Source organism: Notothenia rossii (assembly GCF_949606895.1).
Source record: "Notothenia rossii genome assembly, chromosome: 12".
In the NCBI taxonomy this organism is placed as follows: Eukaryota; Metazoa; Chordata; class Actinopteri; order Perciformes; family Nototheniidae; genus Notothenia; species Notothenia rossii.
In genome coordinates, this window is record NC_136911.1 from 14,400,248 (window position 1) to 14,424,220 (window position 23,973).

The 23,973-nt window shown below is 39.7% G+C and overlaps 1 protein-coding gene across 2 annotated transcripts in view; it reads left to right on the forward strand.

Moving 5' to 3' along the window:
* Positions 1-2,208: 2,208 nt before the first annotated feature.
* myo3a (myosin IIIA) overlaps positions 2,209-23,973 on the forward strand; it is a 37,029-nt gene continuing 15,264 nt past the window's right edge. The window contains exons 1-22 of one of the 2 annotated variants that reach the window (XM_079661545.1): positions 2,209-2,280; positions 4,646-4,791; positions 7,773-7,838; positions 7,971-8,126; positions 8,485-8,526; positions 9,382-9,475; positions 10,663-10,779; positions 11,186-11,290; positions 11,577-11,660; positions 12,111-12,313; positions 13,559-13,657; positions 13,770-13,884; positions 14,657-14,783; positions 15,192-15,402; positions 16,071-16,218; positions 18,747-18,900; positions 19,277-19,365; positions 19,451-19,580; positions 20,058-20,140; positions 22,762-22,842; positions 22,989-23,194; positions 23,289-23,400. In XM_079661545.1, the coding sequence (XP_079517671.1) occupies positions 2,269-2,280; positions 4,646-4,791; positions 7,773-7,838; positions 7,971-8,126; positions 8,485-8,526; positions 9,382-9,475; positions 10,663-10,779; positions 11,186-11,290; positions 11,577-11,660; positions 12,111-12,313; positions 13,559-13,657; positions 13,770-13,884; positions 14,657-14,783; positions 15,192-15,402; positions 16,071-16,218; positions 18,747-18,900; positions 19,277-19,365; positions 19,451-19,580; positions 20,058-20,140; positions 22,762-22,842; positions 22,989-23,194; positions 23,289-23,400 (2,580 nt within the window). In that variant the 5' untranslated portion in view covers positions 2,209-2,268. The remainder of the gene's footprint in view (positions 2,281-4,645; positions 4,792-7,772; positions 7,839-7,970; positions 8,127-8,484; positions 8,527-9,381; positions 9,476-10,662; positions 10,780-11,185; positions 11,291-11,576; positions 11,661-12,110; positions 12,314-13,558; positions 13,658-13,769; positions 13,885-14,656; positions 14,784-15,191; positions 15,403-16,070; positions 16,219-18,746; positions 18,901-19,276; positions 19,366-19,450; positions 19,581-20,057; positions 20,141-22,761; positions 22,843-22,988; positions 23,195-23,288; positions 23,401-23,973) is intronic. The other variant, XM_079661546.1, reaches the window with a different exon arrangement.

Below are 23,973 nucleotides of genomic sequence, written 5' to 3' on the forward strand. Positions count from 1 at the left end.
TGAGTAAGTACATGTCATGTCTTTCACCTGGCACAATGGTGGCAGCGACATCAGCCGATAAGACTCGGCCTCCTTTCCTGTTAACTTAATTTAAAGTCTAAAGTTGAATCTTTTCCAGCCAATATACAGAGCATGCATAAAAAGCTATTTCACATATTTTGTTTTCGCTTGTTTGCAAGCCATTACCAACGCTGACAGTTCAAATTTCAATCAGATATTGGAAATGATGACATCAGAGAAGGAAAAAAAGGAAGTAGCAGTTTAGAGAAACCCTTTGTGTATAAAAACTTGCAGAGTGACGAAAACAGTTGAAATAAAGAAGCCGACTCGTGTTCGCCTCGATGCTACTGCGTCACACTGGGATTAATAGTTTCTCATGTGGAGGGGTGTACGCTACAATAAGCAGCTGAAGAGATAAAGCCCCCGCAGTGACTCATCAACAGCAGAGACACATAATGGCAAAGAGATGTACCCAAAAAGAAGAAAAAAAGGGAATAATTAGAGGCGCTTTTCGTTCATGTGTCTCTCATGAATATTCTAATTGACAGCGTTATCTGTGTGATGATTATTAAGTGTGGCCCACCAGGCTCCACTCCGGGCTAATGTAGTGGAAAGAGAGAGTGAGAGCTTTAATAGGGGTTCTTTGGTTCTGTATCCTCACACACCTTATGTATATTTAGTCGTGTGTTTTATTGGACATCCGGTTTCTTCTCACTAATGCCGGTTGAAGTGTTACTCTGTAGCGGTTTGCTGTTTTGGTGACAGCATTAAGTGTTTCTGTGCGTGTGTGTGTACAGCTTTACGCATATATCCCCTCCTACACACGTTTCTAATCCCCTTTCGACTTTGCCACAGAATCGTTTTCCTCTGCTTTGCTCGACTCCGCTACAGTCTATTTCTGTACTGTGGCGACTGTAATGAAGTCGTCAAGACAGAAACGTACATATTGAGCTTTTACAGGAAACAATCGCTCAGAAATACAATTATGTTCAATATCATTTCATGAAACAAGTTGTGCAGCAACATTTAGAGTCAGTTTTACACGTCACATGCATATAGTATATTTTAAGAATGATAAACTACTTGGTTAGGATTAGGCTGCACGTTTGGTAAGGAGAAGATTACAGTTGGTTTGAGGGATAAGTCTGTTTTTTATGTGGAAATATATCACAGCAAAATGTTAGTTAAGTAAGTAGCATGTAATGCATGTATGTCCCCTGGGGGAACATCCTGTGCTTTTTAAATGTTAGGGTACTTTGCACTCCTTTACATCACCTCACTGCTACCTTTGTTCCCTGCATGGTAACACAAACATATTTCCTAATAGCTTAAAGCGTAGGGTCCCTGACCAATCTGCCATATTTGACATCTTGTGAGGGACAATGGGCTGGACATAACATTTCTCTGCAACAGCATGTCGTGCATCAGCCGATCACCTTTTGTTTGTTTGTAGCTGCTTTGGTCTCGAGGCTCTGCTTTTGTCCTAGTTGCTGCTTGAGCTGAGCCATCCCTGGGATACATTACAGTGTGGCATGACACTGATTTGTCTCGACTGGAAGGAAGTCACGATTGTGGGTCAGCATGTTCCTTGTCAGGCATCGTACCGCACATTACCACACACATAAGGACACACAAGCATTCTCTACGATCCCTCTTTTGCTGAATTTAAACATCTTGTCCTATTATTTACATTTAGATAAACCCGAAGCTTCTAAATAACTTGAATCCATAACATGTTGTTCTGAGAGACAGGGAAAGGTTGTGGCCTGCCAAAACCTGTTTACAGCTGAATTGTATTCAAATGTTGTTCTTGAAATGCCCCTCAAAACCACCTGCAGTCACATAGGAATGTGTAATGCAAAGCAATCTATCATTTGTAGGGGATAAACATTGCAGTTTGTTGGCACTGTGTGTATGTGAGTGTGTGTTTTGTTTTCCCTCCTTGTCACTATAGTGACAGCTCAATCAGTGGTACACGTGAAAGCTCTGAGATCCATTCAGCCCCGTATCAGTTGAGCAGTACCCCACTGTGTACTGTTTCCCTCTTCACAGATCATCACTTTTATCAGCCAGACTGATGTTTGTGGGGAGAAAAAAAAACAAATGTCAAAGAAGCTACTGAGATAGTGAAAATGGTCTCCACTGAGTGCACGTTCTGAGAGCGAGGCTAAAGTGTCTACGGTGTGCATTCTCTTCCCTGCAGGTGTTTCTGCCCAGCTGACAAATACCCGACTGAGGAGGAACACCTCTGTGGGAACTCCCTTCTGGATGGCTCCCGAGGTACAGTAAAACTCCCTTTCCACTACATTAGCCTGGAGCAGATCCCACTGGGCCACACTTAATATTCATCAAAGAGATAACACTGTCAAATGCAATGTGCATGAAAAAAAGGGATTGCCGTCATTCATTTCCTGTCCAAGCATAGCTCAGTGCACCAGCAGGTTTTATACCCTCTTTCTAGAAATACTTACATCAAGAACCAGTATAGTTTTCATGGTAGCTTATTTTCTCCTGTGTTGTGAAAGGGACAACAAAAAGCGAGGCGGTCTCTCAGCTGTAGGATCTTGTTATTGATTCATCGGCCTGGAGTTGACTTTGTAGCACTGGTTGATTCTGTTTGGTAATTTGTATCTTTCTCCCCTCCCAGCTGTTTCTGTGTTTTGTTTCATAACTTTGATGTTTTAAGTTGATGAGCACATCCAAGTATCTCACGGAAGTACATAGCTTAATATTCTGATTGACATATATTAACACGGTTTATTGCCAGTGCAGGAAGCAGTGTGCCCTCCAATCTTAATAGGCAAGTTCGAAAGTAAGATCGTTTGAGATGTTTTCTTCTCATGTTATACCAGAAATTAAAAGGGGATTAAACCGAATAATACACATACATGTTTATTAATTCATATGGAAAAGACTACAGCACATTTGAAAACAGTTGCATTAAGTCTGATAAATTGGGGGTTTGGAGAAAGCTGACCAGGCTTCTGGAGAAGAGTTTCCTTTATCTGGTAGTTGCCATTTCTTTTTTGTTGACATAGCATCGGTTGACATGTTGAAAGCCTTTTAATCAGAATGTAATCTTTCTACTATTAAAAAAAAAAGGTATCATAAGCTTATTCTGGTGATTATTTCTGCCTGTAACTAGCTGTCAAAGTGACTCTTTCTAGCCTTATAAATGATTTAATTTGAAGAAGGTTCAGTAACACCTGGTAACTTGGTATTTTACTGCATGCTAAGTGCTATCTTGAATGTTAGGACAGAGTGTTCGGCAAGACCAGAGCCATGCTTGGGGGTCATCACACTGACGGCTTTCATTCATATTTAATTGAACTGAACCCACGACACTTCAGGAAAACCTCAACATGTAATGGCATCCCATAGCCAGCCGTCTGCACACCTGGACCTCAAGGCGATTCTCTGGAGGGATACGATGTGTAGTTTGAAGGAGTGGGGATGCTGCCCTCTTGATTTGCCCTTCATTAAGGCAACTTGCATGTTCAATTGTAAAATCGAAATGGACATTTTTACATGAGCTTTGCATGCCTTGCAAATTGTGCATCACAGTATACATGACGTGTTTGTTGAAGATTTTAATGTGATTTGGGTAAAGTGTTCAACAAAGTTGCTCAGATGCTCTCTCTCGACTTGAAAGTCTTTGATTGGAAGCTTTATTCACGGCAGTAGGGAGATTTGTATCAAGGATACTTCTATTACAAATAGAACAATATTTGTTTTGACTTTTCTTTTATTAAAGATATTTATATAATATAGTATTGCATTTATAGGGACACATTCTTACCTACTTTCTCAAGAAGATCTTGTTTTGCTACTTTGATTTGTACGGGTAAGTTGCGCTTTTCTCCATATTTTATTTTTATCATTTTAAATACCAACATTTTCTTTATGAGAACTGCTTTAACATCGATATTCTGTGTCTTCATTTTGTTTCTTATGTATAGAAATGGACAGGGACTTTATTTGTGTGTGTCCACATTTGTGTTTCAGGATCTTTTATTAGTGATCTAATTATGATTTGTCTGCTTCTCTTGACTTTGTACATAAAACAAACAGTTTTTATTGATTTGAAACATACTTGCAGTAAAGGTGAATGTGTGTTTGTGTGCCTCCTGCTGAGAAATGCATCATGTTGTTGATGGAGTACCATGTTGCCCTAAGGACACTGAAGATTGTTGTTGTGTTGCCCACAGCAGATTATGATGACACTGCAGCTTTGGATGAGCTCTGTTACACTCTATAACAGGTTCCTTTGATATTTTTGATACATTTTGCTCTTTTTAATGTTTGTTTCATGTATGTCCTTAATAAGGAAGTAGGGCCAAACTTGACCTCTTTACTCCAGAAGTAAGTGCCGTATAGCAGAATATTCAACCTGTTGGATGAGACTTTATTCTCCAAAACAAAAGTGTAATGTTATTTTGACATAATAAATGGTGAAGCTATGAAAGTCAAAGGCAATACAATGTTATACCTCCCATGATAACTGTCTAAGATATCAATTGATGGCTAGCAGTTTGACAAAGTAATATATATAATATACAGGGCTGTTTTTTATTTTATTTCTGTTTCAATATTTTATCCTTATATTTTTGTGTTTTTTTTTTACTTTGTCCTTCGTCTGCTGTAGGTAATAGCGTGTGAACAGCAGTTGGACTCAACCTACGATGCTCGCTGTGATGTGTGGTCACTCGGCATCACTGCCATAGAGCTGGGAGATGGAGACCCTCCCCTCTCTGAACTCCACCCAATGAGAGCCCTCTTCAAAATACCCAGGTGAGCTTCCATGTCACATATATTGAATTACATTTTATTTTTATTTGAGAAGCACTATGCAATCTAACATAATTTAAAGCTTTTGCTACACAATACAATTTAGAGGTATTCTACTGTTATGATCAATACTCTAAACCTAGGTGCTGATGAAGTTACAGTATAGCTTAAGGTGACAGTGCTAACCAGTTAGCCACAGCATTATGCTAAATGTGTTTTTCTGGATTAAAAACCTCATATTCAGATTTCATAGGAACTAAAAGTTGTAGTTATTATGGTAGGATTGGATAATTTCATAACAAAATGTATTACTTTGACTTGACTAATGATTTGCTGAATGAATCCTTATTCATTCAGCAAAACACAATTGCTCGAATGCTCGAACATAGTGAATTTCATGGAGACACAACAGCCCTATTTGTATTTATAACTTGCAACATGCATTTTCCTATGTTCCTTTTGTAATACAAAAGATTAATGACAGTGTCAAAGTGAAGAGACAACAGTGTCTTTATCCTGTTGGCATGTTTTTCACTTCTTGTGGTGACTTCCTAATTACAACCTGTGAACTGAGAAATCCGTGCTACATTATTGTAGTGTTATTAAACCGTCATCTGGCTGCCTTCTACCATAGAAGACCAAGCAATCACAAGTATTAATACATATAATTCAGTTGAATGTTTTGCATGCAGTGAGTTTATTAGTTACAAATAATATGGAATTATAAAACAATACCCACAATTTGAATATGACAAGACCATGAAATTGTTTTTATTCTACACAATTGCTAATATGTTGCATTTTATTTCGCCAACATAATGTATGGCATTTTCACTTGGAAAAAATAAAGATGCATTTGCTTTATCTTTGTGATTGATTGTCTGAATTGTCTTTATTTCAGCTGATACTGTTTTATGGAGATCTAAGACATATTCTTAATTAACAATGAGTTAAAGAACCAATAACAATATCATTTCTTTTTTTTTATTAAATAGGTATAATACGATCATCAAAATATACTTAAAGGACCAACAGTAAAAGTACTTATTGTGCCTAATGGCACATTTCTGTAAAAATTAAATTGCTTAATAATATTGTTTGATTAAGGCAATCTTGGTTACTTTTCATCTTGCTCAGTATCTTAATCAAAATACACATGTTAGGTGTAGCTGCAATAGTGCAATCCAGGAAAGCTCGTGCTCCCAAGCACAATGATTTGCCTCTCTTTGCAGACTGTCACCTGACAAAGCGCAGTCTTTTTATTATTTCAAATTGCTTTTTTCCGCACGCAGGGTTTTTTCCATAAACCCCTCCCCTCCTGGCACTGATCCCATTCATCCTGTGGGTGGAGGCTAAGAGCACAGCCACCCGTTTCTCATCTGTGTGTTTTGGGGGGCTGAAGGTGAAAAATAATTGTTTATCGTCTCCCGATTCCAGTGTGAGAGCAGCATAAGCACTTACAGTCACTGTCATATTGAAGGCACAGCACTTTGTCCATCACTGCCCTGAAACGGTGTGCTCCTTCAGACACACACACACACACACACACACACACACACACACACACACACACACACACACACACACACACACACACACACACACACACACACACACACACACACACACACACACACACACACACACACACACACACACACACATGCTCTGGGGGTCGTGCTCCACAGGAGGCATCACACAGCTTCCTCAGAATCTGTGTGACTGCTGCAGCCAGAGCTCCAGGCGCTCTGTTCACACTCCTCTCCTCTCACCACTCTGGGTTCATCGTCAAGCCATGCTGAGGGCATCCATTTCACAACACTGTCTTATTTCATTCAGGGTAGCTTAAACAGAGCCGGATAGAAACTTAGGATAATCAAGGACAACCATTTTGATTGTTTTTTTCTTCAGCAAATCTTTCTTTTGATCAATGCAAACATATTTATGTTGTTTTGTCGTTGATCTTGTCCACTCACTTTCATATAGCAGAATTGTGGTTAATTAATTGTCCAAAATTACAACTTGCGTGACACAGTATAAACAAAACCAACTTTACAAGCAGAGTTATAAGCAATAGCTTTATTGTGTGCACATGTTTTGGTTGACTACAGTAGACACAGTGTTTGAAATACAGTATTGGGTTTTGTTGTTACTTTTAAACAACAGGATTGCAGGGAAATCACATCAAAATATGAAGGAGAGGACAGTAGAAGACAGTAAAGTCATTCCAAAAGTTGAGAAACAATTTAGAAAAAAAAGAGATTTTTTTTAATGGAGGCAAGTTAGAGAGTTAGCATTTAAGTTAGCTACCTAGGATTTGGTCAGACAAGTCATATAAGCCAACTTTTGGTTTGTGGCCTGAAAGAAATTGGGGAAAATTACATAGACTCGAATATCCAGTATGTCTCAAGCATTTGCTGTCTTAGTTTGGGTGTGTTGTGGGATAAACAGGAGATGCATGTCCCCTGATTCAACGTATTTATCGCTGTTAGAGCCAACATAAAAAAAAGGCCCTGATACATTGGCAGGCAGCATTGCACTCCCCTACACTTGCAAGGAAACCTCTTGTAAAAAAAATACTTAAAGCAGAACAAGGAATTCAAGCAAATTAACTTAACTGTTTGCCGGCTGGTAGGGCTTGATATGCTTGAACCCATGTACGACCTGTGTCTGTTTGAATGAGATTTTTACATGGGGAAACCTTAAGCTTTTAAGATCTGGCTATATATTTGATAGCCAGTGGTACTAACTATTGCTTTTATGTCAACACAATGTAGCTGTATCAATTCTACCTAGCTGCTAAGGGGCTGGGACGTTTGTCTGTGCCACTGAAGAAAACCCCTTGGATGTCAGCGATGCTGTGTTGTTAAGATTTTCCTCCCTCGTTACAATCTGTGCCTCTGCCTTTTGTTCCCCGGCCCACCTGTGTAAATCCCGTTTCATCTTATCTTTCCATTTATCTTTTCAATTCCCTCCTTTAACAGAAATCCTCCGCCTACTCTCCACCAGCCGGAGCTGTGGTCAGACAACTTTAATGACTTCATCGGCAAGTGAGTGTGGATGCTTGTGTGTTCGTAGCCCCTCTGTGAATAATACATATTTTCACTGTAGGTGCACTGTTAATACAAATCCAATAAATTCATTGCACTCCTCTTCCCACCTTTTGTTCTTCTTCCCCTCAGATGTCTGATTAAGGACTTTGAGCTGAGACCAAATGTGCTAGACCTCCTCCAGCATGTGTACATCAAACAGACTGTTGGCAAAGTGAAAATACTGCAGAAGCAACTGATCGAACTCATTGACCTCAACCAACAAATAGGAGTGATTGATAAAACAAGGTATTGTCTTAACTGTGGTTGTATGTGTAAGTTGTTTCCTTCTACATGCATACTCCTCTCCTCTTCGAGTCTTTGATACATTCAGTTATAAAACCCTAACAAAACTTGAAATCTGCAAGCCTTCCTGTCAGCAGGGTTTATATAGTCGGCTGCAGTTTAGCTTTTGCAGTCAGTATAATCCAAATGACGCTCCCTGCTGGATTTTTTACAACCCCATCACTCTCTCATAAACGCGCTCCATCCTGCTCCAGCTTCATTCGAGGTGCAGGCTCGTGTCACATGAGTCAAAATACTGGCCCAGAAAGTATGTACTGCCCGTACAGATCATGAAATGTTAATCATATTTCTGTCGTTTAAGCCATCATGGAAAGACAAACAGAAGCAGAGAAAGTAATGACAGGTAACCAAAGCCTATATGACCTTTATGCCACAGTAGCAGCACAGTAGATCCTAATTGGCGTTGTACTTGTGATCACACATGTATTTGCAAAACTACATGGCTGATCTTAGACTGTGTATGTGCTCCCACCCTGCCATCAAAAGCATTGTTGTCTTGTTTTCTGAGTCATGTTGTCTCATTGTTTTTTAACCTATTGTACTTACCGTGTAACTAAGGTCGTGACCGTCACTGCAAACCAACTCCAGTATTTGATAAGCTCCAATTCTCACCAGCACTTAAAAGAGAATAAAAAGTATTACCACCATAACAAACTAAATAATATCTGGTAATAAGAAATAACTCACAAACTTATCCCATATTATGACAAAACAGTATTGTGTAATGGAGTATTCTTAGAAACCAAAGGCCTCCTGGAAGTTTATCAAATAAAATATACATCAATGAATGATCTTGTTTTGTTTATTTATCGCATAGGGCAAAGAAATATATTGTTATTATTAAGTGGCCTTTAAAATGGTACAAAAGTGTTTTCCTGGAGGCAGATGTAGCCGTTATTAAGATGTGGTTTGAGTTTAATTCTGGCAACTTGTATTCTGTCTCAGGAAATAAATAAATTGCGTACTGATCAATGCTATACAGAAATAAATATTAAGATATTTACGGTTGAACCTTTGCTTATATTGACCTTGTTTAAGGTGTGTTTAAATGTACAAAATGCACCATACTATTGGCAGCACTGTGCACTGCTAACACTGCACATAAGGCATGGAATTTGAATTGACATTACTTATATTGTCATCTATACAATACATACATTACTCACTGAGAGTTGCTTGTGGGTTCTCTGAGTTCTAGGCATGAACGCATCCACACTAAAAGAGGAGGCCATATGAAGACTCAAACTGACGATGAGGTGGACGACCTCGCCATCCTAGAGGTTCTGGATGAGGTAAGAAAGTTCACAATCTATACATATAAACAGCAAAACACTTATAAAGCCAAAAGGAAATAGCCACTTGCAGTAAACTAATTAAAGCCAAATGGGGTAAATAATAATAATAATAATACATTTTATTTGTATTGCACTTTACATTTGAAACAAACCTCAAAGTTCTACAGTACATAATAAAAAAAAAGATAAAGAAAACCATTTGCAAGAGTCAAAATGTATAAATAGGTTAAAAAACAAGTTTAAAAACACGTTTTAAAAAGGAGAGGCAGGGTTATTAAAACCGGCTTAAAAAGCTAGACAAATGCTTTGTTAAAAAATGGTAAACAGTTGTCAGATATAGTACAGCTATAACAAATACTATCACATCATGTATTTCTCTATTTTAAGGCTGCCCTTTTTAATCTCACCTCAAGTCCATTTTGTGACTTCTCTGGAGCTTTCAATTGTTTTACATAAAAGTCATCAGCATACTAAGTTTCAAAGCAGAGGTGCAAAGTGTATTCTTGTACTGTGGATACTGCAGGCAGATCAATATCAATCTATCAGAAGAACAGCTTAGAACATTTTAAATCAAGCATCTATATTTTGATGACGACTAACTAAGCAATCTCTATTTGCTGAGAAGACGGTGTGATACAATCAAATCTTCACAACAGATGCTAAATAGACAGTGAGAGTTGGATTTGTAAAAATAATTTTCCTTCATTTTACAAATATCGAAAAAGATAAAGCATTTTTGTGCTGGTCGTATTGATATGTCTCCCACTGTTAAGTAGAACATTCAGCATCACTTCCCCCTGGTCACCTGATCTGCTGTCAGTGAGAAATACACTGCAGTATCTTTTGCACAAATAACATTTAGAGCTATTTATCACTTCTGAGCGCTGCATTGACGTCTTGAATGATACAATCAGTCTCAGTTGCCAGCGGATATTTCCACCCATCCTTCAAGAGGAGGAGGTCTGCTAGTGTGAGGGAGACAGTGCTGCCTTGCTGTTGTTTATCTACCTGTCCTGGCAGTGTGAAGACAGGAGGAAAAAAATCACCGTTTGACACCAAGACAATGCATTAACTGGCGTCCCAGGCCTTGACTTGAGTCTGGACGTAAACTGTATAGTTATTTATAATAATGTGGTTGGATTATTGAGGAAACATTTTATACCTGTTGTGTGAATCTCTTTCAGAACACGGTCACAGAGCAGCTCCAGAGTCGCTATGTACGAGATCAAATTTACACATACGTGGGAGACATCCTCATCGCAGTCAATCCTTTCCATAAGATGGAGATATACACTCCTCAGGTTAGTGGATATACATCCGGTCTTTGTGTGTTCCTTTGTCTATGCGTGGTCAATAACGCAGTGAATGAAGCCTAGCATATCTCATTAGTTCCTCCGCAGCTCTTCATCTGGCTGCATCACATTTTGCCTCACCTGCACACACACACACACACACGCACGCACGCACGCACGCACGCACGCACGCACGCACGCACGCACGCACACACACACACACACACACACGCGCACACACACACACACACACACACACACACACACACACACACACACACACACACACACACACACACATACTACCCCCGTTTGTCAGTCTCCGTCATGCCTCACTATCTGAATTTTCCTCATTAAATCTTCATTATGTTATCCATTACATTCATATTCATGTTTTAAACTGCTTTCTTCACAGTTCACTAAAGTGTACATTGGGGCTAAGCGCACAGCTAACCCCCCACACATCTTTGCTGTGGCCGACGTCGCCTACCAGTCCATGGTGTCATACAACACAGACCAGGTAATGTGGCAATACTCAATGATTATTTAATAGCATCCTGAGTGCTTGAAGTTTCTTTAAGATCAAATTGTTTTAAGGCTATTCAAGTGCTAAACAGCTTTATGATACATACTAAATATATCATTTTTAATATTGATAAAGTAACAGCGGTAGTATTAGTATGAATAGTTAAAGTCTGATGAATATGAGTATCATCTTTTGGGTTATATTTATTATAAAATCTTTCACTTTGAATGTCAGTTAGAGCTTAGACATATTTGAACAGTTTTTGTGACTCTGTACACAGTGTGTTGTGATCAGTGGGGAAAGTGGAGCTGGGAAAACAGAGGGTGCGCATCTGTTGGTACAGCAGCTGACAGTTCTTGGAAAGGTGAGTACTAAATACTGTCAATAACATTAAATCATTCCCAAAAGGGATTATTCATGAAATGAAATCAATTAGAAACCATCTAAAGGATAGGTCGTTTGTATGAATGAGTTTCTGAGCAGCAGGGCATCAATTACCCAAAGTAATCCGACCATTTGGTACTAACAAAAGAACCTCCACCTACTCTAACTAACACACTGTTAATATGAGTGTAAGACTTCAAGCAATTTCAACTAAGAAGTTCTAAGGGATGCCATTCATGATTTTCTCCCAAGTTAAAAAGAGAGTTCCCTTTCAATTCACCCTTTTCTAAGTAGAGAAATGAAATAAGCAATGGCAGTTCCATTTATGAGAGAAATAACATGAAGATAAATGCACATTGCTTGATTATAGCATTATATATTCCACCGTATTGACTTCCCAGTTACTTATGAGGAATCCTGTTTTATTCAGGCCAATAATCGGACACTTCAGGAGAAGATCCTGCTGGTCAACAGCCTGGTGGAAGCTTTTGGAAACGCCTGCACCGTCATCAATGACAACTCCAGCCGCTTTGGGAAGTACCTGGAGATGAAGTTCACCTGCGGAGGAACAGTGGTCGGGGCGCAGATATCCGAGTACCTGCTGGAGAAATCCAGAGTCATCCACCAGGCAGTGTAAATATCATTTATTTTCAATTCCGTCGATGTCTTTGTGTAATGTAAGCAATCTTTTCTGACATTTATATAAATGTTATTGTGTCTCTGGATGTTTTCTGAAAGAACATGGCAAAGAAGGTTCTTTGTATGCTTGCTGATCAGGTATCAGTGTGTAAAAGCTTGTCTACTCTTCTTTTTACTTCTACGTCTCCGTTTGAAACCAGTGGCATTTACCTTCCACCTGCACTCCAGTCAATCCATCTTTTCTTCTTATCGTGTGCCTGGGGAGCGGAACAGGTCAAGTGGAGGGGCTAGCTTATTTCCTGCTTTATCAAAGAATGTGGTCTTGCAAGTGTCCGCAGCGGAGCTTCAAAGGCAGACTCAAGTATCTCATTAGAAGAGAGACACGCGGTTCAGAGGGTTTGATTTGGCTGCCAGCATTGTGTGTAGCTACACTTTTCTTCAGCCTGTTATGCAGACTATTTTTTAAAGAACATGGCAAACAAGCTGAATTCATGTTGGAAAAAACAAATTATTGCTACAGTAAGTGGCTGCCATAAGTCCCTCCTGCCAAGTACACAGGTTCAATTTCGAACTGCAGAAGGTTTAGGCATGCAATCTCCCTTCAACATGGTATCTCTGGATTAAAGGCAATCGCCCCTAAAAATATATATTTTTAAAAATGTTTTCCCTGGCTGCTTACTGAGAAATCCCATGACTTAAGGTCATTCAACAAAAACTGAAAAATATAACTATAAATGTTCCCATACACAATTGTTCACCAATCAGTTAATTTAGAGATTTGATCTTATTGGGCTTAAGCTAACATGGCTAAAAAGATGGTCGTACACTAGCTTGTGTATGCAATGTTAACCATTCATGTATTAAATACTGCTCTCAGGATCACTGTAAAAACTCTTTCAATGCATTTGAGCCTGCAAGCTAACTCATTAATGTATTGTGTTATATTTCTGATTTGTCTTGTAACCGTTTACTACATTTCTAGTAATAAACTTCTGAACTGATCATTATGCGTAACATCTGTGAAATGCCTCTTTAAAAACAAATCTGAAAACGTTTCAGCCTTATCTGAGGTACGACTTGTCTACGTGTTTAGTTTTGTTTGCCTGTTCTGTATTTGCCTTTCATTGTCTTTTTTGCTAAACAGGAGTAATATTCGTCAATAGAGTAAAGGCTAAAATAACATATCTAATGCTTTCAGGACCTTCATTTCAAAGCTTTGTCTGTTTGTGTTTTCCACAGAGGGGAGAGGAACTTCCACATCTTCTACTACATTTATGCCGGCCTGGCTGACAGGAAGAAACTAGCCCATTACAGGCTTTCCGACAGCAAAACACCTAAGTGGGTTTGACATCCCTCAGCCCTCCTCTTAAACACTGTTATTTTCTACTCTCACTGCAAACCTCCTGCTTACCCATGGCCGCAATCTTGATGTTTCTTTTTTTATCTGCAGGTATCTGTGTAACGAGCATATCAAATTAGGGCCTGACATAGTGAGCAACATCTTCTACAAGGAGCAGTTTGATGCAGTGGAGCAGTGTTTCAAAGTCATTGGATTCAGCCTGGAGGTAAAAAACGACTGCATCAATTACTGGCCAAAAAGCTGAAAGTGGTGTTTGACAGCATGACCTTGATTCCAACACTCATACAGAAGCACTCTCACACTCCTGTGTATATGGAAGACAACATGGAAGCATGTATACTATACAGAGAGTGCTTAAAAAAATACAACTGGACTATTAGTAGTTCCTAAGGTCTACTATATGGCATGTGACGGAGCATGAAGCCACAAGCACATGTAGGCAGTTAGCTGTTGGCATTGTGAAGGCTAATGAGGCTCAAAGAACTGATTGCCTCTGGGAACTGCACGTCAATAGTACTTATCCTGTAATCACTAGGCCGTACTCGAGTAACAACCTTCTCTCCGATAGTACATCTCGTCTTGCATAAAATCACAGAGTGCACTTGATCATTGATGCAAGGTTATTTATTTTTGAAACATTATTTTGAGGAGTTCGATTATTAGAAAAGTTTTCCTTGCTAAGAACTGCAGGGTGCACAAAGGAATGGAGGCTAGAGAGTACATTTCTTATTTCAAATACCAATATGCATTAGTATTCTCTGAGACCTGTCCATTAAAAAAAATACAAGCTAGCTGAATTTAAGAAATAGGTCTTGCCTGACACCTACAAACAACTGTATTCATGCTTCAGGAAATGCTAACGTGCTATAACTTTGTGAATGTGACATTTATAGACTCATTTCCATCCTCATATGTCAGAATGAGGTTGTAATAGGTACCTAACACTAGATAACTCTGGGGTTGTATCACTTCTGCAGGAGCTGGGCAGTGTTTACAGCACTCTGGCCGCCATCCTCAACTCAGGCGATATCGAGTTTTCTCCGGTTGCGACGGAGCATCAAACCGACAAGAGCAACATATCCAATAATTCTGTCCTGGAGAATGGTGAGAGGGATAGAGAGGCATGGTGCAGGAAGATGTCAAACCAAACTTTAGTCTGAGTTTCCTCTGCTACACACCCCCACTCCGCTCCTTCATCCTTCGCCTCTCTCATTAAACCTTTGTTTGGAACTAAATCATCTATCATTTCAAACAGGCAATTGTAGTAATACAGAAGCATCATTACCAAACATATAGGACATTGTTTCCCTCCTGTAATGTATTTTCTAAATGTAGACATCTGTTCTGACTGATCATTTACAAAGCCGTCTAGATATTTAGTTTTTATTTAATGTGAGCGAGAAAAAAAGGTTCTTTGTACAAGGTTGGCCTTTGCCCAGCCTGCATGTATTACTTGTAGTGATTCTACGTTACACATGTACACTTAATTTACTTTTATAATGCGTCTTTTAGTGGCATCCCTGCTGTGTATCCGCTCTGATGAGCTCCAGGAAGCCCTGACCTCCCACTGTGTTGTGGCCCGGGGAGAGACCATCGTCAGGCCCAACACGGTGGAAAAGGCGGCGGAGGTGAGAGACGCCATGGGCAAGGCTCTGTACGGCCGCCTCTTCAGCTGGATAGTCAACCGCATCAACGCACTGCTGCGACCCGACTGCCAGCTAGGGTGAGATCACAAGCAGGAGGTGTGATGTGGTGTGTTTGCCTGAGATGAGAGCAGAAAGAGGTCATCTTAGAAACGTCTTTATCGAGGAAATAGTGTGCACAAATGTGAATCCTCTCTGGATAAATTGTAATTTGATAATTACTTTGTTTTATTACCAAATAACTGCCAAATGAATGGCATCCCCATTATCTGCAGCTGTACATGTGGTTAGTGTGTATAAGCAACATATTAATGCACTCATAGTGCAACAATAATGTCACCACATAGCAGCTATGCATTAGCATGTTAGCATTGTCCTTCTAAATCACAATCGCAAGCTATGATTAGTATTCAGCTCATATTAAAATTAAAATACTTTTCAGACTGTATGAATGAAATGTATTTTACACATGCAGCCTTTGAAAAGAAGACATAACTAAAGTATGCTTTATTTTTAAGCTTTAGGTTGAAAGTAGGCAGAAAACTCTTCTGGTGTTGACAAGTTATGAGGGAACAGATTTGTTGTGGTGATTAGTGGCATTGTTTCTGACCACTGATAATGTTTACCTATATATTGTTTTGGGCTCTGTCAACCTGCAGTTGTAATTCGACACAAAATCTATTAAACACATTAATGTTTAAGTAAAAAAAATTACATTGAATTCACTTTTCATTCATCTCATCTCCAGAGATGATGAAAAGGGCTTGAACATCGGCATACTGGACATCTTCGGCTTTGAGAACTTTAAGAAGAACTCTTTCGAGCAGCTCTGCATCAACATCGCCAACGAGCAAATCCAGTTTTACTTCAACCAGCACATATTTGCTTGGGAGCAGGTAAAGGCTTGGCCCAGAATCCATCTAAAACTGTCACTGAATTCAACAAATGCTCTCTGAGGGTTGAGTCCTTCCTGGAAAGCACTTTCTATGCATTTTTCACCTTGGTACTACCTCATTTCCATATTAATAGTGATAACATGTCACCATTTGTCTCTCTGCGCTTTACGAGAGATGGCGAGGGGTAAAATATGCTGCTGTCTTTTATTACGGGAGAATGAGGATCGCGATTCTCCCTTTGTGCCGTCTCGTGGGTGTGTTTTGCCTTGGGGGGGCAGAGAATGGTTTGCTAATGTTAAATGATTTGGTCTCACCCATGGAGAGGAGCTATAAATCATCTACAACGAGGGCCAATTAGGAGTTGAAGACAGTTAGCGTTTGACTTAATCTCACTCCTGGGTATTGTTGGCACCAGGCCCAGAAATACATTTGTCCTATACTTCTACCATATAGACAAAGCATAGGGGGAATTCTTGGGCTATGACATTAAAAGCATTACGCTATTTCTCTCATTTTCAATGGAGCAGATTTAAATGTTTACATACAGTATCCACATGTGTGCATGACAGATTTTCTCATGTGGATCATTTACTTCCCAGTTGGTAGGTCAGGCAAGAATAAGCTCGCTGATTGGATGTCATTTTTCACATTTTGTCCTTTTCTTCTCTGACTAGAAGTCTCCAGTTATGTTGGTGAGTCATAGGAGCTCTGAGTCAGTTAACCTGAGGTGTTATCTTAATATACACTGCAGCTCTAAGCCCAGTTTGCCCTCAAGGCCAGATTTATCTGAAGGGGGGAAGGGAATTGTGTCACCAAGTACAATATACCGCAACCAAGGGACAACTCTGCTCTGTTATTGTTTGCTTGGTAATGACTTCAGATGTGTACATTATAGGCTGAACAATCAGCATGACATAAAGAAAATACAAAATAAAAGATCAGAAAATGGCTGTTAAGAATACAAAATGTATTGAAAAAATACGCATTGCTTGTCAACTTTGCAAACAAACAAAAATGAAACCACAGAACAGGACCGACAGCATCTGACTGTAAAATGCTGGTCTGTCAATATACTGTAACTGTGCAGGACATACATAATCAATGCTACCTATCTGTGCTTTTCCTTTATTACTCCTGCCACAAAGCACTCAAATTCTGGCTCAATTATTTTATGAATAGCAGTGATCCAGGTTACAAATAAAAGATAGATGTTCGTTTCTTTTTTGTATTGGGGTGTTGAGGTTCTTTATTTCCTTGGCCAAGGAGGTTATGTTTTCTTTGTTTGGTTTGTTTGTATGTTTGTCAGCAGGAAACAATGCTGGCCTTAACATGAAGCATGGACAAGTGGATTTGAATCAGTTGGGGATACACAACTTATTTTTTTACTTTTATTAACAATGCATGATAGGAAAATCTGCAGAGTTAGAAAAGTGATGCCAGTTTAATTTTGGCAGATGCTCTTTACGCCCGGGTGTCCGTAGCTAACAATGCTCTTTACGCCCGGGTGTCCGTAGCTAACAATGCTATTTACACCCGGGTGTCCGTAGCTAACAATGCTCTTTACGCCCGGGTGTCCGTAGCTAACAATGCTATTTACACCCGGGTGTCCGTAGCTAACAATGCTATTTACACCCGGGTGTCCGTAGCTAACAATGCTCTTTACGCCCGGGTGACCCTAGCTAACAATGCTCTTTACACCCGGGTGTCCGTAGCTAACAATGCTATTTACACCCGGGTGTCCGTAGCTAACAATGCTATTTACAGCCGGGTGTAAATGCATTTATAAAAAATAAAAAAAGTATTTATGGACATTTTGATCATTTCATTCCCTTGTGCTGCTGCGTCAAATTGTAATTCCCTGATGGTGGATGTATAAATGCACATCTTATCTTAAGCACTGTAGCTATTTACACCCGGGTGTCTCTTCTTGCTCTTTCTACGATGGCTTGGTAAGGTTACCTGAACATCAGGGACAAAAAACACCTATGTTATATTGTGAATATGGCTGTAAGATGATACATGTCCCACAGACCCCCCTGATGAAAGGGGGTTAATTAATCTGCCACAACAGTCAGAAAGAAGTTATGAGACGTGATGATTTTTAGTAAGTTTATTTACAAAATACCACAACAGTAAACAGTGACTAAAAAAGTATGTAATTGTGCCCCAATGAGTCTATTTAATATGTACCCCCTGAGGCTCTTCATGTGGTCCTGCTGGACGCTGGCAGGATCCGCGTCTTTTAGCAGGTCTTCAGCATTCTGAAAAGACACAATTACACATGTATTTACAATATACAGTAGAAATTCATTTTACAAATGATTTCATGTCCCAACCTTGTGTGACTTTAAGTTGAACCCACAAACAAACAAAAAGACTCAATAAAAAGGCACTTTTAAAATATGTGCTTTTAAAAAAACTGTAATTTCCACAATTTTTGTATCTGAAACACAACATTGCACCATACTTATGTTATGATTGTCTTACAGAAAGAAAGGACTTTAACCAGATATGCCATTTCTTTCCAGGATGAGTACCTGAATGAGGAGGTGGACGCTCGGATGATCGAGTATGAGGACAACAGGCCCCTCCTGGACCTGTTCCTGCAGAAGCCCATGGGGATGCTTTCCCTTCTGGATGAGGAGAGTCGCTTCCCACAGGCCACTGACCAGACCCTCGTAGGTCAGTGTCTCCAGATCATGATTCTTGGCCATCTGTTTTGGGAAGGATTCACTGTAGGCTATACAACCTTTATTTGCACAGAACATGTGGACTTCGCAGTAACGCTTGTTGTCATTTGATCTCTCATATCTTAGTAATGTTCAGTACTTAACAGCCATCATTTGGGGCTTTTGGGAAAAATATAATTTAGGAAACAGAAGTTTTTAGTTGAGCACATTGTCAAAGACAACAGGCTGTATTTCATACTGAAGGTTATAAAACCACTTTTAGATAAGTAAATATAATAGTAAAGCATACTACACTTGTGAAATCATGCTGACATCATATTGGTCGTGGTTGTGGGGTTAACTATGTTATATTTCATTTGACATTTTAGAGAAATTTGAAGATAACCTGAAGACCAAAAGCTTCTGGAGACCAAAGAGGGTGGACCTTGGCTTTGGTATTCACCACTACGCTGGAAAGGTTACTTGACATTTGATTTAATAATATGTGTGCACGCTGATTAATATGTGTTTTTACATCATTATTCTCCCTCTCAAATTCTAAGGTGATTTACAACGCTGCAGGCTTCTTGGCCAAGAACAGAGACATGTTACCAGCCGACATCATCCTGCTGCTGAGGTCGTCAGAAAATGAGCTCACACGCAAACTTGTCACCCATCCGCTCACCAAAACAGGTAAAGAGGAAAGGAGATAGGGAAAGAAAAAAGGAGGAAGTTTGTATGCACTGAATACATACTTAACATAAAACAACAGGATATTGTTACCTATTGTATCAAGGCTTTCCTCTCTTATCCGCCAGACTTTGTTTCATAAACACTGTTCTTGGCAGTGAGAGTACGTTTCTTTTGGCAGAGCAGGCTGCCAGCTGAATCGAATCACATAGTCTCTCTTTCAGTGTAGTCTTAAAGCTGTTGTTTGGAGTGTTTCACTCTTAATCAACAGTAACGCGCTTAAACGGAAATACTACTGACCCCTTTGCTATCTGCTCCATTTATCTCATCTCATGTTTCACCTCACTAATTGATCCGGACAGATAAGAATATGCCGTCCTCTTACTGTGAATGATCCTTCAATGTATATCCAACCCTTGCTTGGTGGTTAAGGGCAGTTTTTGTCAACTGACTCTCATGCTCAATTTGTTTATTCCACAGGCAACCTTGCCCACACCAAGGGTAAAGGCATAAACACAATGCGCAGCCCGCGGACCCCGTCACGCACCATCACCTTCGCCAAGGTACTAACAGCAATATCCGCATTATTACTGTGCTATCTTCCTCATCAAGACCTTACCTTGACAAGTTGTTCAATCTATTTTTCTCTTCTTACTGCCAGAACTCAAAACTACTTTTGAATTATAATCAAGCCCCTTTTGTCTTTTGAATGTTTTTAACTTATTTTTACTTTGATTATAGCTTCTCCTTTTCTAACCTTCTGTGTCTTCTTTTCTCCCTGCCTCTCTGTCTCTGCATTTCTGTTGTAAAAGATGGGAGTGCTTACTTTATACAATTCCTTTTCTTTCAGTGAGGTAATCAACATATTTAGGTAGTTTGTTTTTGTGTGTGTCCAGACACCTTTACTAACTTTAGATCTCCTAAACTATAGAAAGATACCCAACTGTAGTGGTTTGTATTTTGAATTGCTCACCCATAAATCCTGTTGCGTGTGTGCCACCTGTAGACACTTCCCCATCTTCATGTAGTCCTCAGAATGTAGAAGCCTTCCTTTATATTCATTTCCACATTGTTTGTTTGTAGCTCCAAGCCATATTGTTGGGGTTTAACGCTTCACTTTGGGTGTCAAAGCACTCATGCTGAGTATTTAAGTCAAATGAATGGTATAGTGAATCCACATTTTTCAAGTATTGCAACTTTAAATGTAGCATTTAAATCATTCAACAATCAATAGTTTATAGCAATGGGAAAATCAAGACACACACACACACACACACACACACACACACACACACACACACACACACACACACACACACACACACACACACACACACACACACACACACACACACACACACACACACATACTTGTTCGCCCAAAAGCAATTGATAGTAGCTACATTCAAATGAAGTGTGTCTGATTAGTTCTTGAATCTATTTCCATTCATCTGCATATGTTAGACAAAAAGCTCATCAAAGGCTCCGCTCTTAAGAGGCACAATGAGACCTCAAAATGCTGCAAACAGTATTAGGCTGATGGCTTACTATAAAGTAGTTTCCCCCTGGGTAACAGTACCGATAATGAGGTGGCGCTTGTTCAAATGTTACGAAATACTGTGCCGGTTCATTCATAAGTTTCGGTCTTTTTATAGAGATGTAGCATCCTGTGTCGTCTTCCCAAGAACAAATGCTTTAGTATTTTTGTAGCTAATTAGAAGCACACTTGATTTGGCGCTTGTTTTTATTTTATTTATCCATCTTATGCATCTCTTTTTTCAGCCTTCTCGGAAATTAAAGCTCAACCCTGAAAAAACGGTGATTGGTGAATTTTTAAAGGAAGATAAAAACAATTTGATATCAACAATTCTATTGAAAATGTTACCCATGTTTAATTGTTAAAGGCCCCCTATTATACTGTTTGTCATCAATGCATTATAGGTCTCAGATATATACAAAACATGTCTCTGAAGTGTTTGGCTCGAGATACCAAACACATCATGCATTGTAGCATCCCATAAACCCCTCTGTTTCAGCCCTGTTCCAAAAGTTCTGATTCTTTTGGCGCTTTTCCACTGCAGGACCTAGCACGGCTTAGTACGGTATGGTTAGGCCTTGGTAGGCCAGGCTCACTTTATGCTGTGTTTCCATTACAGTTGAGTAACAGGGGTAGTAACTATAGTAACGCAGTGTAGGCGAGGCAATCGGCTGTTCGGCGGGCGGAGCGACGCTGCGTAAAACTGCAGTGACGTCATCTTCAATGCGAACCACAAAACCAAAACATCATCCGTTAGCTGTTAGCACTCAGACTGTCTGTGTCATGGCGAATACAGTCGCTGGTTTATTTATGTCTGTAGGCCGTTGTTATGAGTGTGGAATGAGCATATACAACGTTAGCCTGATCGATCCAATCTCCATTCAGAAAACACGCATTTTAAAAGGTTTTTCACCTGCCGTCTAATAATTCATGTTTTTTTACTAACCGCTATCAGTATGTTGATACTTCGGCATCATTTTGAAACGTGTATTACAATTAAATCACGGTCAAATATGTTCATTTTGTTGTAGTTGTAGCCCCCTTGCCAGCGATTCTCTCTGACCATTCAGCAGTCGAGTGTTCACGTCATTAGTTTAGCATATTCAGCCCGGTTGTTGGACCGGTAAGAACCTTGATTTTGGAGGGCCAGAAAATAGGTGAAAAAGTAGCCCTGAGCTGGAACTACCCCGAGTGGAAAAGCAAAAAAAAGCCCTGCTGCAGTGGAAAAGCCTTGGTTGGTGATTGACTATTGGTTACACAAGCCAAAAAATCGTTATGACGTCATAAAGTGGCCAAAATCTGATCAGCTCATTTTCAGACAGGTTTTTATATAAATGGATCAGGACAAAAAATGGGCCAATCTTTTTTCCTGACACTTTCAGAATCTCTTTACAACGAGGGGACACATATTTATGTACAAAATACATGAACAAGTAGATTTTGCATAATAGATCCCCTTTAAATATGTGACATGTTCACACTTAAGCCCTACATTAATATTAGGCAATTTTCCTTATTCTGTCCTTTAATGCTTGACTTAATAATAAGATCTCCCCTTCTCTCATGAGGTTATAAAAGTCTGTAAAGACAAACAGCATGCCATACATTATTGTGATATTTGAATAGCTTTTTGTCTGTTTTCTTTAGCAGGGAGATCCAGTGGACACGCCTTACCACCCGAGAGAAACAACCAACATGAGAACACAGACAGTGGCCTCCTACTTCAGGGTAAGATTTATGTCTTTATTCTCTGATTACTTTGCTCAAATTTGGTTTAAAATGTCTAAAACGTTCTCAGTGTTTCTCTTGTTACCAACTTTGTTGCATAAACCCAAGCTGCTTAAAAAGATGAATTCTTTGTGTACTTTTTCTAGTACTCTCTGATGGACCTGCTATCCAAGATGGTGGCAGGGCAGCCCCACTTTGTGCGCTGTATAAAGCCAAACAACGATCGCCAAGCCAATAAGTTTGACCGGGAGAAGGTTCTGGTTCAGCTGCGATACACTGGAGTTCTGGAGACTGCCAAGATCAGACGGCAGGGCTACTCTCACCGCATCGTGTTTGCTAACTTCATGAAGAGGTCAGCACTTAACAGAAGGATGTCGAGTAATAAATGAATGTTGCATCAAAAGGCATTTATTTTCGTGTTCATCTGATCTCTCTGACTATTACAGGTACTACATCTTGGCTTTCCATGCTGATGAGGAGCCGGCTGTGACTCAGGAATCATGCGCTGCAATACTGGAGAAGGCCAAGCTGGAAAACTGGGCAATGGGGAAGACTAAGGTTTGTAACTGTTTTGTTTGAAGGGAGCATCAACACAAGCTTCATTTTGCCCTCTCAAGTTAGTTTCAAATGACCTTATTTTAACCGAAAATACAATTAGAGTCCGCTCAAAATGAGCAGCTGTATAATGATTTTTGCTAATACTGTATGCTTGTCATTGATGCACCGGATTAATTTGGATCTATTGAAGAGCACCGTGGGCTAATCACAGTTACAAATCCCTGTTGTAACCTATGGTTTTGTTGTAACATGTTGTAATACAGGCTGGTAAAAGTGAGTGGGAGCATGCTTCCAGATCTGGCTTCAAGCCCCGATAGTCTCAATTTAAATGTCACTGAGCAAGACATTGAGGCCAACATTTACCAAAGATTACTGCAGATTTGTTTTGTACTTAAAAGGCCAAAGCAGAACCTAGTTCACTCACTCTGTGCAATGGCTTCCCAACAACACTCACATCAAAATAAAGCCTGTGTGGAGTTGTAGTGATTACACAGTGTTCAGTGTTTCCCCTATACAAATAGCGGCGGCGCAGCACCGCTGCTGAAATGTGAGCGCCGCTGCTAGGGGGCGCCA